Here is a 19,008-nt window from a genome sequence, read left to right as displayed (position 1 = left end):
TCAGCATTTGCAAAGAAGTAAGAAACTATGTTAGTCTTCGTTATCTCATATTTTCTGTATTTCTTTCCAACCAGGTGCCAAAAACAGAGAGAAAGAAAAGAAGGAAAAAAGAAACTGATTTAGTAAGTCGTAATCTATTTTTTTTATGTTACTAAAAAGTAATTTTTAGACCACTAGTCTGAGCTGTATCATACAGTATTTCTGTGGAAGTATTTAAAGAATAAGTTTATCAGATGCCTAGGGGGTAATCATTTACGTCTTTACAAAAATTTAGAAAGACAAATGTGTCTTGAATTCTTTGGCTCGACTTGTTATTAATGGTGCCTTCCTAAAATGGTAGAAAACTGAAATGTTTACTCATGAAAAGTACAAATATGAACCCTTTTCAGAAGTAGAGGTAGGGAGGGAGTTTTTTAAGGAGCTCTCCCTCCCTTCTGAGGAATATGAGGACTACTTAGGATTTTACAAATGTTAAGTCCTAATTCAAGAGACATTCCCAAAGGCATTTGAGCGTATTTTACCATTGTTCATGTTTTTATCTTTTGTATTATATGTCTCTATTGCATACTTTACCATAATCTCTGTAATTGCAAGGATGAGTTAAGCCCTAGAGGAGCTCATAATCTGCTAGTGAAGGCAGGCATTTAAAAAATTACTACTTTTAGATGTGATAAGTATTATAGTAGATAGTACAAAGTGCTGTGGAAATACAGAAAGAGAGAATGAAGCAATACTTTACAGAAGAGAAGATGTTTTTGCTAGTTCTTATCAAGTGAGTAGTAGTTTAGACAGGCAGTATCTAGCCAGAGGGAAAGAGTATGTCCAGAGACACATGAGTGAAAAACCTGGCATGTTGAGCCAGTAGCTTTAATAGGCTCAAGTATTGCATGTTTATGTGGGGGTGGCTGGAAATGTAGGTAGAACTCTGGCCAGCACTCTACCTCCAAAATGCATCTAATATCTGACCATTTCACACCACCTCCACTGCTATTACAGTAGTCCAGTAATACTATGTGTTGTCTCATAATTGATCTGCCTTCTTATATTCTTCTCCCCTTACAGTTTTCTACATAATAGCCATAATGAACATTTAAAAACAAAAATCAGGTCATGTTCCTCCTCTACTCAGAACTCTCTAGTGACTTCCAGTGTTACTCAACATAAAACTCAGAGTTCTTACCATGCCTACAAGACTCGACATGATCTTGACCTTGACCTCTCTAAGCTTCATTTCTTCCCGCTCTCCCCCTGTTCCCTCTGCTTCAGTTGCATTTGCCTCCACCACCTTCTCCTCTTTCTTCCCAAGTTGTTTCCCCTGCTCGTCCTGTCTTCCTCCATTTCCCCTGAAAATGTTAAGCTTTAGGGCCTACAGAACCTGGATTCACCCCTGCCAATGGTAAATTCTAATCCTAGAATATTTATTGTTAACCTTATTAATAAATCAGGATTATAAATCATCCCCTATCACTTGTAAACCAAATTCTAAGGTTTTTTAGATCATTGCTTGTCACTTTTCCACTGTGTGTGTTAGAAGCATGATCTGACTCTATTTTAGCATGATCTTACCTGTTAAAGAGTTTCTTCCTTTACATGGAAGGAAAAGGAATCCTGAAAGTAGGATATTTAAGCCCTTAGCCTGGCTTACTTTTGTTCACCAATGGAGAAACTTTAGACAACTTAATCTTTGAGTCTCAATGTCCTCATATATATAATGGGAGTATATATTATATAAAATAGGAGTAAAATAGAATTACATAAAACAGGTGTAATGTCACCCACCACTGAGGATTTTTGAGATTGTGTATGAAGTAAAGCGTAGGGAAGGTGGAGGAGTAACAGGAAGGCACCTGTTATTTAACAGGTAGTGTTTAGGCCTTCTATACATTTTAAGCCTTATAAGAATAATCTTTTTCATATCAATGAGGAAAAGAACAATACCTTGAGATAAAAATGAGTAAAGCATATGACATTAAAAAAAAAGAAAATTCATTAATTCAACTGCTATTATATTTCAGGGCCTGTGATAAGTGCAGGCCATAGAAAGAAATGTTAAGAAATATATGAATAAATGTTTATACTTAATAGTATTCAAATTAAAATGAAACAACAGTGATTTTCTACTTTGTCCATCTATGAGCAAAGTTAAATTAGTTACCTAGTTTGGAAAGATAAAGGAATATATAGATTTTTTTCAATACTGCAGATGGGGTTATTTGCATAACCTTCTTGGAGAAGGTACTTTAATAATGGTGTATTAAAAACCTTAAAAATATTAAAAACAAAACCAAAAAACCTTTGACGCAGCAATTCCGCATACAGGAATTTATCCAGTGGATATATCAATTTGTTCACACTGACATGTACAGGCTCTTTATTGAAGAGGAATTTGTAATAAATAAACGTTTTGAAAACAACCTAAATCAGTAAGGAAATGGTTAAATAAATTAGATACATCTATATAATATAATACTGATTGGCATTAAAGTAAGAGAAACCATTCTTTAAGATGTTTTATTAATTAAAAAGAGCAAAGAGCCAAACACTATATAGAAAGCTACTATTCGTATATTTTTAAAAAACCAAAATATGTTTATAACTGTACACACACGCACACGCACACGCACACGCACATACACACAACATCTGAAAGTATGCACAGGAAACTGGTATCAGTGATTATTTCTATAAGAGGAACTAAACAGTTGGAATTCAGAGGTGAAAGAAAGGTTTTCATTGTATTCTATTTTGTACCTTTTGATCCATTTAGAATAAAGTCATTTTTTAATGAAACTAACTTAATATTAAGAGTTCCAGTAGAGGAAAATAATGTGCATGTGTGTGATTTACGGTTTCATTAAATAGAAGGATATCTGTGTGATAAAATGTCAATATCTGGAAATATTTGAGACATCACAGAGCCAAGGTCATATTATAAAGCTGTGGGATGGATGAACTGTGAGTTAGATCTTTTTCATTTAGTTAGTTGGTTATTTGATTAATTAAGACAAAAATGACTACTAATACTCCCCTAAATATATGTATGTATGTGTAAATGTGTGTATATATGTATTTATTTATTTTAAAAAATTGAGATATAATTGACATATAACATTATACTACTTTCAGGTGTACAACATAATGATTCAGTATTTGAACTATACCATATAGTTACCAAAATGGTAACAGTACCATTTTATAATCCCACCTGAAATATCTGAGGGTTCCAGTCTCTCCACATCCTCACCAATAGTTGGTTTTGTCTAATAGTTATAGCTATTCTAGAGGGTATGAAGTGGTTTCCCATCATCGTTCGGATTTCCATTTCTCTGGTAACTAATGATTTGATCAGCTTTTCATGTGCCTCTTGGCCATTTATACTTCTTTGATGAACTGGCTATTCAATATTTTGCCCATTTAAAAAATTGAGTTGTCTTCTTATTAATACAGTTCTTCCTGTATTCTAGGTAGAAGTCCTTTATCAGATATACGATTTGCAAATATTTTCTCTGAGTCTGTGGTTTATCTTTTTATTTTCTTAACGGTACTTTGAAGTAAAAGTTGTAAATTTTAGTGAAGTCCAGAACAATGGATTTTAATGTTACAGAATATGAAGAGTTGATTGGTGTGGTTTTAGATTCCATATTTCAATTAACCTTTAAGTTACCATTTGCAGAGTTTTAATATTGTGTCATTTTCTGAAAGGACAATTAAATCATTTTTCCATTTTCGAATTTCATATCTGTATGAAGCTGAATTTTCTTCATATTTTTCAAACTTAATTGCATACTGCCACCAGATTGCATACAGAAGTGGATATGAGAATCCAGTTGTCCTTTATTAAGCCAGACATCAAAGAGGTTTACAAAAATGTAAAACAGTACCCCTCTTGTCATTACTTTTTTTGTGTGTTTTATTTATTTATTTATTTTTGCGGTACGTGGGCCTCTCACTGTTGTGGCCTCTCCCATTGTGGAGCGCAGGCTCAGCGGCCATGGCTCACGGGCCCAGCCGCTCTGCGGCATGTGGGATCCTCCCGGACGGGGGCACGACCCCGCATCCCCTGCATTGGCAGGCAGACTCTCAACCACTGCGCCACCAGGGAAGCCCTGTGTGTTTTAAAGATACAGTTGTTTTTCATTAAAATGTTACTTATGTTAAGATGGAATATGTTTAATGATAATTTTAAGTGAATTGGATAGTTAAATTTTTTTTAGTTTTAATTTCTAACTCATATAAATAGAAGTATCTTGAGATCATCAGTAATTTTCAGAAGTGTGAAAGATTCTTGAGATTAAAAATAAAAATTTGAGAACCGCTGCTTTTAATTTAACATGCCAATTCAGAGTTGCGTAAGACAGCTCTTAAATGTTTATAGCATTGTTTTCTGATTTTCACATAAGTTGTTTTTGTCTGTACTAGATTGTTCACTTTTTGAAAGCAGGGATCATATATTTTACCTTTATTTTATTTCTCAGATCATAATTCTCCTCCTGGAATAAGTACCCAATGAAGACAACAGGGAATTGAAGGATTTCCCACTGCCCGACATGTTAGGGCAGCATTTACTGTGTTGGCTTTAACATAGATAGCTGTATTTTTTCCTTCAGGTAGAAGAGCACAATGGTCACATCTTTAAAGCCACCCAGTATAGCATCCCTACATACTGTGAGTACTGTTCTTCTTTGATATGGATAATGGACCGAGCCTCTGTTTGCAAATGTAAGTATGAGAGTTCTTTGAGGAATTTTTTAACCACTTGATATTTCTGTTTCCATGAGTTTTCTTAAATCTTCTTTAACATTAAGGAATAATTCACACTCCCTAATTCTTTAACTTCATCTCTCATTATAGTTCCCTTTACCTACTCTTTGTTGGCAAATAAGATATTTTGGTGTTCTTTGGTTACTGTACTTGCAGCTCACTCCATCTGAAATGCTCTTCTCTCAGATGTTAGTATGACATACTACTTCAGTTGATTCATGTCTCCACCCTCCTTTCTAAAATGCCACCCTGTCCCCCAATTCTCTGTCCCTTTACTCAGCTTTTCTAGTCTTTATAGTAGTTATCACCACCCAAGATGATGTTAAGTATTCATTTGTTTTCTTGTTTGTCTGTCCCACTAGAATGTGTTCTCTGTAAGGTCAGGAAACTTATCTGTCTCTTCTGTATACCTAGAAGTATACAGAACAGTTCTGGCACATTATAAGTTTTAGTAAATATTTATAGGGTAGATGGACCTATAGATGGTTGGATGAATTAATGAACAAATTCTTAGATTATAACCAGAAAGGTACTTTTTTCTACTATAATTCTTTATCAAAACCTTTAAATCCTAGAATGTGAGTGGAGATTTTTTGTGGGTCAGCTTGGTTCTGGCTTACAGAGGGTCTTTAGCGTCTACTCCTGTCATTCCATACATCTATCCTGGTGCTTTTAATAATTTTGTGAGTCTTTGTTTACTAGTGGGCCAGAACTGAATAAAAGAAATATTAGGAAGGGTTGTGTCCAGTATGACAACAAGGATGGAAATCATGTTCACCATAGTGAAATCAGCACTTGGATATTGCTGGATATGTTCATTTGTTCTATGGTTCAAAAGTGGTTTTCTTTTTGTTTTATTATCAGTAGTCTAAAAAAATTGCAGTGAAAGTGAAATTGGGAGTAGTTTGCCATGTACTTGACTGTTTAATGTTAGTCTGATTCCTGTAGGTTTGGTATGATTTTCTCTGTGATCTGAAACTGAAAATACAGAGAATCTGCTTTTTTTTTTTAATGACTTGGGTGGGTTTGGTTTGATTTCTTAACAGCATTAACTAACTTTTTTTGTGCTTATACTGGTGATTTCTCCAGTACAGTGGTATGGTCTCCCCTCCTTGATCTTGGCTTTGAAAACCCCTCAAGTCATGCTTTAGAAGCTCAAGAAGGATATTCAGGTGTTGATGTGCAGGAGCCAGAGCTGGTGTACCAAAATGGTGTAGGCCAAGTAGTTTCTCCATATTCTCCTCTCAGCGTGCCCTTCGCACCTACTGCTGCCTAGCCACCCTGTTATCTCCTGCTCCGAGAAATTATTTCTGCTCTTAACTTCTTCCTTATCTCATCTTCCCAATCACTACTGATATTCTTTATGTTCTGTTTCCTCAGAGCTCTATTCTGGACCTTCTAGGATAGTAAATAAGGCCTTTCTTATATCTTAGTATGCTACCAAATTTGTTTTTATTTCAGTAAAGGTCTTTGACAGTAATGCTTTTCTTACCCATTGGAATGATTCTTAATAGGTATTTCTTTCATTTTAGCAGATCGTAGAACAAATTTAAGAGGGGAACATGAGCACTACTTTGTGAATCAGACCACAGAGATACATATTCTGCTGGAATATGGTGGGGACATGGGAGGAGGGGTGGGCAATCTTGAAAGAATAAAAAGCTTTCTCATAGACAGTGGTTAGAAATTTTAGGTATGTTTTTCAACTTCATTTTTCTGAAGTGAATGAATTAAGACAATTTTTCATTCTAATACCATACAAAGTATATGTATGTGATACTATAGCAGTCTCAGCTTTAAAGGAAAAAATTTATGCTCAGAATAAAGCAGTAAACTTACTAAATTCTTGTCACTGATGTACAGACTTCTGAAAATGCTACATTCTTAACCTATTTTTCAGTATGCAAGTATGCTTGTCATAAGAGGTGCTGTCTGAAAACCACAGCCAAGTGCTCTAAAAAGGTAAGAAGTTATCATCTATGAGTAATAAATAACAGGTCTGTTGGTTTTTCGTGCCTTGTAGAAAGAAATCAAGGCCTCTTTGATGATTTTATAGAGTAGCAGTTTTCAAACTTTTTGGCCACAAATCACAGTAAGAAATACATTTTATATCATAATCCAGCATACACATATAGAGGGATGTGTATATATAACTGAATCAATTTTCCTGGAACTATATTTACCTTTACTACATGGGAACTACTAAACTGATTTCACAACCGACAACTTATTAAAACACTTCTTTTAAAGGTTTCCTACTTCTTTAAACACTCATAAGTGTTTCTAGAAATTGTCTTGAAAGTGGTAGGCTACAATTAAAGATTTTAACATGAACAGTAAAATTCACCAGCATAGTTGGTGTTTTTACATATTTCTACTTGGATACACAGATCTAAAAGATACTGAACATGTACTCTGCTACCTTTATGCTTCAATGAAGCAACAATTTTGGAAATATTTCAGGCTTTTATTGGTGTATAATCACATTTTCTTATTTATTAGTCACATATAATTTTAACAATACTATGCAAATCTGAACTATAATAAAATGTGTGTGCATGTTTACAGCCCTTGTATATAGTTTGCATCTGTTCCAAATTAGTAGACAAACATGGCAAAGTACAAAGAGAAATTTGACAAAGGGCTTAAAATACAACGAAGGTGGGGCATCTGCTTCCAGCTAAGACGAAGTAGCTTCTGGCAGACTAATATTCATGCTCATGCTGAGAACAGCTGAAAAAAGTCTGTTGCCTAGCATTAGAAAGCTGCCTAGGCAAATTGAATTTAGGGGCCTAGATCCTACAGAGAAGAGAATTACAGATTGGTGAATCTACATCTATGAGATGTTTCTCTCCTACTGGGAGTTTGTCAATTTTTGTTGTAGGGCAGGAAACCAAGATTCTGGGCAGAGGGCCACACTTAAGAGTCAGAGAAGCCATCAGTGCTCTTAGAAATCTGATAGAGTTATAGAGACAAAAGTTGGAGTTTGGGATTGCCAGGACTTGAGGGACCATGATCCAAACATATAGAGAAGTGAGCCTGAAACTCAGAGGTTTTTCCCTCAAGGCGTTTTCTGAATTCTTAAGCTGCACAGGGCAAGAGGCTAAGAAGCTAAACAGAAAAGCAAATTAAGAGTATTTTGCAGTCTCACAGTGTCAAAGAGAGAAAAATTGGACTTGGATGACCCACCTTTGAAAAAGGACCCTAGTCAATACTCTAGACTCTTCAGTGAGACCTGTGAAGAGGTATACCCCAGGAAGGAGGATGAAGCATTGATAGCATTGATCAACTGAGTATTATAAAAACTGCAAGGCAGTCCTTGATTGGATTAAGATGATCTCTTCCTTTTTCTAGCTACCCACCTACAGAGAATAGCATGAATTCTCTCTAAAGAGAGGTAACATTGTTGAGAGCCTTTACAATTTGTTCACATATGAAATTAGACATTAAGAAATGAGACTAAGAAATAAACAGACAATATCTGTAGACTCATAGATGACCCATTACTGAATTCACACATGTACTTAAAAAATTTTTAATTAATATGTTTAGATGCTCGATAAAAAGATTTAAAATGGGGCTTCCCTGGTGGCGCAGTGGTTGAGAGTCCGCCTGCCGATGCAGGGGACACGGGTTCGTGCCCCAGTCCAGGAAGATCCCACATGCAGCGGAGCGGCTGGGCCCATGAGCCATGGCCGCTGAGCCTGCACATCTGGAGCCTGTGCTCCGCAACGGGAGAGGCCACAATAGTGAGAGGCCCACGTACCGGGAAAAAAAAAAAAAAAAAGATTTTAAATGTCTTTTTTATCATAAAATTGAAATATATATATAAAAAAGAGCCAAATGGAAATTATAAAAATAAAAAATGAAATTGTAAACTCAAAAGATAGGTTTAACAGTGTATTGGCCATAGGAGAAGAGAAGATTGGTGAGCTGAAAAATAGATAAGTAGAGACATCCAAGCATGGAGAGTAAAAAGAATGGGGAAATACAGAAATAAACATAGAGACATATGGGAAAGGATGGAAGTTTCTTAAATGTGTGCAGTTGGAGTCCAGGAAGAAAAGAGAACAAGGGAGAAGCAGCATTTTAAGAGCTAATGGTCAACACGTCAACCACTTTCAACCTAAAGTGGGATAAATGCAAAGAAAATCATACTAGATGAACAGTCCTCCAAATGGAAGAAAAGGAAGATTTCTTAAAAGCATTCAGAGGAGGGAAAAAAATAACCGCTGCTAAAGGAGCAGTGAAAAGACTGACAACTGACTTATCAGTAGAAATGATGGAAGCCAAAAAGACAGTGGCTTGGCATATTTTAAGTGTTTTAAGAAAATAAAGCTAACTCAGAATTCTGTACTTGGTGACAGTAGCCTTCCAAAGTGAAAATGACGTGAAAACACTCCAGACAAAAACTCAGAATTTGTCATCAGCAGACCTGCAATAAAAGAAATACTAAAGATTCTCCAGGCAGAAGGAAAATGATCTCAGATAGAAACAGAAGTACAGGAAGGAGTGAAGAGCTATGGAAAGAGTAAATAATATGTGTAAATATAAATGAATATTGACTAAAAACAATAATAATGTCTTGTGACTTAAAGTATAAAGAGAATTAAATTATGTGACAACATCACCACCAAGGTGGTTGGGAAAATGAAGTTAAACTATTCCAAGGTCCCTGGATTATCTGAGAAGTGGTGGCACAGTGGTTAAGAATCCGCCTGCCAATGCAGGGGACACGGGTTCAAGCCCTGGTCCAGGAAGACCCCACATGCCGCAGAGCAACTAAGCCCGTGTGCCACAACTACTGAGCCTTGCTCTAGAGCCCACGAGCCACAACTACTGAGCCCGCGTGCCACAACTACTGAAGCCTGTGTGCCTAGAGCCCGTGGTCCTCAACAAGAGAAGCCACTGCAATGAGAAGCCTGCGCACCACAAGAGTAGCCCCTGCTCGTCGCAACTAGAAGAAGCCCGCGCACAGCGACGAAGACCCAACGCAGCCAAAAATAAATATATTTGACTTAAATATGTTATGAGTATTTGTTGTAGTCTTTAAAGTAGCCACTAAAAGAATAGCAAATGAATATATAGGTAAAAAGCTAATAAAGGTGGGAAAATGGAAAAACAAAAAATACTTGATTAATCTAAGAGAAGATGAGAAATGAGAGAAACAGAATCATAAATCAGGTCAAAGAAAATAAATAGTGGATTGATAGATATAAGTCCAAATATATTGGTGATTACATTAAATGTTAATAGACCAAATACTTCCAATTAAAAGACTAGGATAGGGACTTCCCTGGTGGTCCAGTGGTAAAGAATCTGCCTTCCAATGCAGGGGACACAGGTTTGATCCCTGGTCAGGGAGCTAAGTTCCCACAGGCTGCGGGGCAACTAAGCCCACACGTCACAACTAGAGAGAGAAAACCCACACACCACAACTAGAGAGAAACCCAAGCTCCGCAACGAAGAGACCGCATGCTGCAGCGTAAGATCCCCCATGCCTCAATGACCTGATGTAGCCAAAATATATATATATTAAAAACAAAAAGAGACTAGGATAGGGACTTCCCTGGATGCCCAGTGGGTAACACTCCGCGCTCCCAATGCAGGGGGCCTGGGTTCGATCCCTGGTCAGGGAACTAGATCCCACATGCATGCCGCAACTAAGAAGTCTGCATGCCACAACTAAGAAGCCCACATGCTGCAACTAAGAGTCCGTATGCCACAACTAAGAAGTCTGCATGGCGCAACTAAAGATCCTGCATTCCGCAACGAAGATCCCATGTGCTGCAACTAAGACCTGGTGCAGCCAGAATAAATAAATAATTTTTTAAAAAGACTATGATAAAACCAACTGAGAAATCTCAATGATATGCTATTTACAAGAAACATACTTAAATATGTTTAAAAAAAACACAGAAGGTTGAAAGCAAAAGGATAGATAGATATAGCATGCAGAGACTAACCAATAGAAGAGTGGTGTAGCTGTAATAATACTAAAATGTACTTTAGGACGACAAACATTACTTCAGGTAAAGGTGTTTCATAATGATGAAATGGTCAAGCCATTAGGGAGCTATAAAAATTCTAACTTTAGAAGAGTCTATTATTATAGCTTCAATACCTGGAAGACAAAAATTCAGTAAGGATGCAACTGATTTAAAAAACACACTTAAAAATCTTATCTACTTGGGGCTTCTCCGGTGGCGCAGTGGTTGAGAGTCCACCTGCTGTTGCAGGGGACACGGGTTCGTGCCCCGGTCCGGGAAGATCCCACATGCCGCGGAGCGGCTGGGCCCGTGAGCCATGGCCGCTGAGCCTGCGCGTCCGGAGCCTGTGCTCCGCAATGGGAGAGGCCACAACAGTGAGAGGCCCGCGTACTGCAAAAAAAAAAAAAAAAAAATCTTATCTACTTGATGTGTATTGAACCCTGCATCTTACAACTGCCTGAATACACAGTCTTTTCAACTGCACATGGAACATTTGACAAAATTGATCATATGTTGGGCCATTAAGCAAGTCCCTACAGATTTCAGAGGATTGAATATTTTGAGAGTATATTCTTTGACCAGAATAAAATTAAGCTGTAAATCAACATAAAGATAACTAGACAATCCTCAAATGAAAATGGAAAAATATTTTGAACGAAATGATGAGGAAAGTATGACACAACAAAAGTGTGGGTATAGCTAAATTTGTGATTAGAGGAATATTTATAGCTTTAAGTATATATTAATATAAATTAATAATATATTAATGTACAATACATTATAATACACATTAGAAAGGATACAAGGATAGAAATTTTGTAAACTTCCATCTGTCGAAGGTAGGAAAAGAAAACCCAGCAAATTAAACCCAAAGGCAATAGAAAGAAGATAATAAAGATAAATAAATGAAATGAAAAACATCTATACAAAAGATAAAAAGCTACAAAGCTAAATTTTAGTTCTTTGAAAAGACAATGCATAAACTCTTAGCAAGAGTGATCAATAAAGAGAATTTTTAAAAAACCAATCATTCACAAGAAGAAAAACATACACCACAGATACTGCAAACATTAAAAGGAAAATAAAAGGCTATTATGGACACCTTGATGCTAATAAATTTGACATTTTAGATTAATTGGGCAAATTCCCACAAAAACACAACTAAGTTAAACTAAGTCAAGGAAAAATACAAAATCTAAAGAGTTATATCTATTAAAATAGAATCTGTAATTGAAAAAGCTTCTCACAAAGACATCTTCAGGCCCAGATGGTTTTGCCATTGAATATTTCCCAGTGTTTAAGGAAGAAACAACACCAGTCTTTTACAGACTCTGCCAGAGAATGGTAAAGAGTAAATACTTCAGTACTTTTTTCCCAAATTGACGAATGAAGATAGTGAAACCTTGAAGTCAATCATGAAAAGGATAAAGGAAAATTTCAGTTCAGGCTGTATCATAAGCTTAGATGTAAAAGCCTTAACCAAAATGTTAGTACATTGAATCTGTGCTAATGACAGATGAAAAAAAAAAGACTTCATGATAAAGTTGGGTTTTTTTTTGTTTGTTTTGTTTTGTTTTTGCGGTACACGGGCTTCTCACTGTTGTGGCCTCTCCCGTTGCGGAGCACAGGCTCCAGATGTGCAGGCTCAGCGGCCATGGCTCACGGGCCCAGCCGCTCCGCGGCATGTGGGATCTTCCGGGACCGGGGCACGAGCCCGTGTCCCCTGCATCGGCAGGCAGACTCTCAACCACTGCGCCACCAGGGAAGCCCGATAAAGTTGGTTTTTAATCCATAAATGCAAAGTTGGTTTATGGAAAAAATCAGTTTTTTTGAAAAAATCATTCAAAAATCTGTTGATGTAATTCACCACATTAAACTAATAAAGAAAAAAATATGGTCATCTCAATAAATACAAAAAAAGTTTTAGATAAATTTCAAAAAACACTATTCAAAGAAAAAAAAAATCAACCACGGAGTGGAAGAAGATATTTGCAGCTTGGATCTACAATATCTAAAAAGCATCTACAAGTCAGTAAGAAAGAGATGGTCAACTCTGTGGAAAAATGAGCACATAATTTAAGCAAGCACCTCACGAGAGAGGATTTCCAAATGACCAATAAACCTATGAAAAGGTGACCAGCTTCACTAATCATCAGGGAAATGCAAGCTGCAATCATAGTGAGGTATATACCCACTAGAATAGCTAAAATGAAGAACATCTTAACAAGGATATAAAGCAATTGGAACTTTCATACATTACTGGTAGGAGTTTGAGTTAACCTAACAGCTCTTGAAATTATTTGGCAGTACCTATCAAACCTGAACATAAGCATTTCTCATGACTTAGCAGTGCCACTCTAAGATACATACCCAACATATATACATAGATATCTGTGCCAAAAGACAAAAGAACATTTATATCAGCACTATTTGAAGTATCCCCAAACTGAAAGAAACCTGAATGTCCATCAACAGTAGAATGAATAAATAAATTGTGGTATATTTGTATAATGGAATACAATATGGCAGTGAGATTAAACTGTTGGTACTCACAAACATAATGTTGAGTGAAAGAAGCCAGAAACAAGAATACATACTGTATTATTCAAAAATAAATAAAGTTCAAGAATAAATGAAACTTAACTCATGGAATGCATATTATATGTTATCATTAATATAATGTTCAAAAGCAGTTAAGACTAATTTGTAGTGATAGAAATACAGATACTGGTTATTTGTGAAAGGTGAAATGCATAGTAGTTGGGAGGGTCTTGAGAGGGAGATAACTGCTGGTTATATTCTATTTCTTGATTTGGGTTCTGGTAAGAAGTGTGCATTCATTTTGCCTAAGTCTGTCAAGCTGTACACTTAACGATTTATATACTTTTTAATATATGTGTCATACTTCAATAAAACTTTATTTAAAATATACAAGGAAATTACTTTGGACAGAAAATAACTAAAGACACCCTGCCACCCCTTCCCGCAGAAGAAAAAAAAGAAAATAACTAAAAACATATATTGATTTTACAATAAGAACTCAGAGTTCACTTTTTCTCAGTTGAGAATAGTAAAATTAATTTTTCCCTTAATTTCAAGAAATAGAAATTTTTAGCATGTTTGCTTTAGATTAGTTGGTTTCAAATAAAACTATTTTGAAGTTTTTGTTTAATACCTTCAAGAATTTTATTTTTTTGCTTTCACAAGTCTTACTATTAATATTCCCAATGCCCTAGGGATAGCCATAACATTTAAATAAATAGATTATATGTGTGCATGTGTGTGTCCTAGTAATAGGAAGAAGATTGGCTAAAGTTATTTTGTTTTAATTATTGCAGCAAACATTATTTTATTTCTTTTAACAATTTATTAAGCATTTGCCATATACCAGATACTGTGCTTTGTATGTTCACCTGTAACTTAATTTTTACAATAACCCTCTGAGATAGAAAGGTGATATTCCTATTCCCAGCTATAATCTAGTTGCAAATATGAAATAACCTAATTCATATAGTGACAATATATGCCTCTGCCTTTAGCTATGACATCAATAGTCAGTTAAACTTCCCTTAAGTTTACATAAACACCGAAGCGTTCTTATGCTTCAGAAATTAGTGACAACTAATTAATTTTAAATCAACAGATTTTCAAATGGTACTTGGTGAATGTTTAACATACAAAGTCTATCCCCTTTCTCCTTTGCCCACATCCCATCTTTACATGAAGAGATTTTTTTAATAGAAAGGGAAACAGTAATCAGTTGCCACTGCCTCCATTCTGCCCCATTATTTGGCACGGGTCGGGAGGATTCCTAGTGGAAGAGGATTGAAACTAACAGCTCATATATTTTTACTCTCAGCATTTATCATAATTCCTTTTCCTCCCAGCTTTCATAACTATGCTTGTAAAACTTGAGGAAAATAAAAAGTAGTTACTCTTAAAGAATTGGATAAATATATTTAACAATGTTTGAATGTATTTGGAAACAAAAATTATTTTTCATTTAGTATGATCCAGAGCTATCATCTCGACAGTTTGGGGTTGAATTATCCCGTTTGACCAGTGAAGACCGAACTGTTCCTTTGGTGGTGGAAAAACTTATAAACTACATTGAAATGCATGGATTATACACAGAAGGTATTTACCGAAAGTCTGGTTCAACTAATAAAATCAAGGAGCTTCGACAAGGTCTAGATACAGGTAAGATAGTGCCCTCTAAATCAAGACCAAATAATTTTATTTAAATAGGTCATCTTATGCTCTTAGCTTTCATCACATGTTGATCATTTTCTTGCAGCCAGAAGAGTGCAGTCTTTTCTGTGGTGCTTGTTTTATCATTTGTAGCTTTCAAAAGAGTCTTTGTTTTTATGTGGTCAATTCAGCAAACATACATTGCATATCATTTGTACAGGCATTATTAGGTACTTCAGACAGATCTCATTTAATCTTTTTTTAACAGTCTGGTAAGATCATGTCTTTAATTTACAAAGAAGAAAATTTAGGTTCAGGGAAATTGAATAATGAGCTGTTGATGAGATGCAGGGCACTGTGCTGATGTTTTTGTATTAATTTTCACAACAGATCTTTGTACTAATCTTCCCAAACAGTGATTATTATCCCTGTTTACAGATGAAGAAACTGAGGCTTACACAGGATCTTGCCCAAAGACTCACCACCAATAAGTGACAAAGCTGGCATTTAACCCATAATCTAAACTATTGCCTGTTAGTCTCTGTTATTCTGACTCCAAGTGGTGCTCTTTCTGATGCATATTCTTGCCTTCCTACATTGATGACATAGTTATTTAAATGGATAAGTAGTGAACTGAACATGTATCTGTGTAGAGCTCTAGCCTCAGTCCTGGAATGTATGCAGAGGTTTGACTTTGGCTTTATGTTCAACTTCTACTCTTCACCACTATTAGAAAGGAATAGATTTTTTTTTTGTCGGACTGCATGGCTTGTGGGATCTTACTTCCCCGTCCAGGGATTGAGCCTGGGCCCTCGGCAGTGAAAGCACGGAGTTCTAACCACTGGACCACCAGGGAATTCCCAGGAATAGATCTTTTTGAATCACATATAGGTGCAAAGTTTGTCCCTGTGTCACCAAGAATCTACCCACAGGCATCATTCATCCTATGTCATCCCAGTCATCTCATGTATAACCCTAGGGAGTTTATAAGTGAAGCAGAGTAAAGATTTTCTTTACATTTCCTAAGCTCAATTATCACTGTCATTTCATCTCTGAAAATGACTTAAAATCAGTCTGACTTTTAGAAACTGTCCTTTGGGCCTTTTTTATGTTTGTCATCTGAAGCATCACTACTAGAAGTATCGTTCACAGACCAATTCACAAGAGAAGTACAGAAATTGAGAAAAAGCATTTAGAAACATTCATAGCAATTTAACAGTGCCTTGACATGAAAACTTGTGATCTTTTATTTTACACACCTATCAGTCCGCGACATTTGAAAAACAACCAACAAACAACAACTGTTCCTTTACCACAGTAGGAGCACTGTTCCAAAGCATGGAATTAGATTGTAGAAGATAGTCTGATTAAGAACATGAAGGCATTTTTCAATCATGATAGTTTCTAAAGTGAATTATTTGACTCTCTGCATGTTTTGGCTTTCTTATCTAACTCTTGTCTCTGAATAGATGCTGAGAATGTAAACCTAGATGACTATAACATACACGTCATTGCAAGTGTATTCAAACAATGGCTTCGTGATTTGCCCAATCCACTCATGACCTTTGAACTCTATGAGGAATTTCTTCGAGCTATGGGTAAGCACAGGCTTCCTGGGTTCAGGGAAGGCCTGCACTTGGGAAAGGAATGCCATCTTCATATTAGATTATTTAGCCGTCCTCTCAGTTGGTTTAGTTCATATAGATCCAAAAATGATACAGTCAGTACAAAACTGCCAGTGAACTCTCACCTTTTCAAATGTTAACTTTTTTAGAAACTCATTAAAAGGTCAGTGTCCTAAAAACTTTCTGAGCAGGTCACCTAGTTGCTTCTTACAAAGAGATTGAAAGACTAAGGTTATAAACAAATTTAAAAATTAAATAGGAGATTTATATTCATTTAAATTGTGAATCTAGGCAAGAACTCAGTGTAAAGTTGGCTGTCTATTTTAAGCCATGCCTAACATGTTGGTTTAGTTTTTCAGTGCTACAGATGTGTAGGATATTGATTAAGGCCTACCTACAAGTGTTTAGGCCCTGAGGCCTGACTCCTCAATTCCCATAAGACTGATTTATAACTTATATAACAATTTATTAATTTTAATGGGGAATTGGTTTGCCACAAAATGCCTGAAAAACTAGGGCATCTCTTGCCCCTTGCTGTAATCAAGAATTACTGGGCTATAGATTAAAACTCATGAGACTGCTTAGAGAGTATAGAACTCAAGCAAAGGGAGATTAGTGGTAACTGTGAGTTGTTCTTCTGCTATACAGGTATAGCTAAAACTCCTAAAAATCAACCCTAGAGCCAGTCGCCCTTGCTACCTAGGGTCTGTCCAGAAGGAATATGTAGTGTATAAGAGAGGATATTCATTCTTATTTGCTGCTCTTACTGCTTTCAGGCCTTCAGGAGAGGAAAGAGACAATCCGTGGTGTATACTCTGTGATTGACCAGCTCTCCCGAACTCATCTCAATACACTGGAACGCCTCATCTTTCATCTAGTCAGGTAACTTCAAGAAACAAAGGAACACTTAACAGTTTCTCTTGGATTCTTTTAAATAAATGAAGAGCTCCTTTGTATGAAAAACTGACAGATCTTTTTTTTTCCTGTTGATAAAGTCAATGCCTCAAACAGGTGGTTATGATTCCTTGGAGCAGAAATCCTCCGCTGAGTTAGATTGCATGGCAGGTGCTTCTCTGCCCTGTTTGAGCCATGTAACACCTCAGTCTCATGGTGGCGCTGTGTAGCCTAGCCTGTTATCTAACTCCCGAGCTAGAAAGGCTGTGTGTCTGTTGACATAACCTAATTCATAGGAGGAGGGTTCAGACGGAGCTCAGGAATTGACTGACAAAAGACAATTCAGGGGTAGTCTCTCTCTTCTGATTGTAAATATTAGCAATAGTTGGGAAGAAAGCCACCTTTTTCTTTGGATACATATCTTACATGACTGTTTGAAAATGCCTTAAAGTGTCTACATTCTGTAGACATGTTCATCTAGTAACGGTGACCTGGGGCAGTGAGTCACAAATTTTTCCTTGATCAGCTCTCTGCTTGCCTGAATTGCTTCAAGGAACAGAGTAAAAGTACACTTTCCAGAGGCAAAGGAACAGATTTGGGAAAAGTCTACAGTATCTTCCTTCAACTGATAGGAACATCTTTCCAGTACTATGCAGTTGATGTCACTGATCTTCTTTCTCTCATCTCTTCTGCCTACCTCCCTGCAATTTTCCTTTTTCATCCTAGTTTCACTTGTTTTTTTTGTTTCTTAGGATTGCTCTACAGGAAGACACTAATCGAATGTCTGCTAATGCTTTGGCCATTGTATTTGCACCCTGCATTCTCCGCTGCCCTGACACCATCGACCCACTACAAAGTGTGCAGGACATCAGTAAGACTACCACGTAAGGCCAGTCACCATCACCTCTGCAAGACCCCAGGGACTTCTGAGTCAGTGTAGTCACTTTATCCAGATATCAAACATAGTGAATGATTTCTTTTTTTTTCCTTTTTCTTTTTTTTGACCATGCTGCATGTCTTGCAGGGATCTTAGTTCCCCGACCAGGGATCGAACCAGGGCCCCCTGCAGTGGAAGTACAGAGTCCTAACCACTGGACCACCAGGGAGTTCCCCTAGCAAATGATTTTTTTTTTTTTTTTAAGTTCATATGTTTTTAATAAGATTGCTAGGTGCCACTGGGCTTTTTTATGCTGAAGATGAAAAATTCCTTTAGGTTCTATTCAACTAAGCATCATTTGTTTTGAAGGGCCTTATTTTTTAAATTTGGCTTTTCTTTAGGAATGATTATAGTTTCCAAATGTATTTTAAAATACCATTTTACCAAATTACATATACTTTGTGTTTTCCTGTAATCTAGTCTAACTGTAGTCTTATGGCTCCGAATCCCTTTGGTCTTAATACTTCAATATTCCTGTATTTCACCTTGCCCTTTTTTCATGGACCTCTGATTTCCTTCTAGAGTGGTGATTCTTAACCTTTTCTGCAAAAGGAGCTTTCCCCAAAAAAGCCTAGTGTTTGCGTCCCATTCCCAGAGAGTGATTTAATTG

General features: G+C 36.5%; 1 protein-coding gene and 1 non-coding gene across 12 annotated transcripts in view; one reads left to right on the top strand and one right to left on the bottom strand.

The window, feature by feature from the left end:
- Window positions 1–19,008, top strand: part of MYO9A (myosin IXA) — a 271,301-nt gene that overhangs the window by 220,523 nt on the left and 31,770 nt on the right. For all 11 annotated transcript variants that reach the window (XM_067752245.1, XM_067752263.1, XM_067752254.1 and 8 more), the window contains 7 exons: window positions 75–122; window positions 4,608–4,719; window positions 6,662–6,723; window positions 14,759–14,951; window positions 16,412–16,540; window positions 17,344–17,449; window positions 18,214–18,345. In XM_067752245.1, the coding sequence (XP_067608346.1) occupies window positions 75–122; window positions 4,608–4,719; window positions 6,662–6,723; window positions 14,759–14,951; window positions 16,412–16,540; window positions 17,344–17,449; window positions 18,214–18,345 (782 nt within the window). The remainder of the gene's footprint in view (window positions 1–74; window positions 123–4,607; window positions 4,720–6,661; window positions 6,724–14,758; window positions 14,952–16,411; window positions 16,541–17,343; window positions 17,450–18,213; window positions 18,346–19,008) is intronic.
- On the bottom strand, window positions 18,495–18,567 carry TRNAG-UCC (transfer RNA glycine (anticodon UCC)). The gene has a single exon. It is a non-coding gene; the product is annotated as a tRNA-Gly (tRNA).

This window comes from Pseudorca crassidens, chromosome 1 (genome assembly GCF_039906515.1).
Source record: "Pseudorca crassidens isolate mPseCra1 chromosome 1, mPseCra1.hap1, whole genome shotgun sequence".
In the NCBI taxonomy this organism is placed as follows: domain Eukaryota; kingdom Metazoa; phylum Chordata; class Mammalia; order Artiodactyla; family Delphinidae; genus Pseudorca; species Pseudorca crassidens.
The sequence above is the reverse complement of the archived record's forward strand: the minus strand, read 5'-3'. Positions and strand labels throughout refer to the sequence as shown.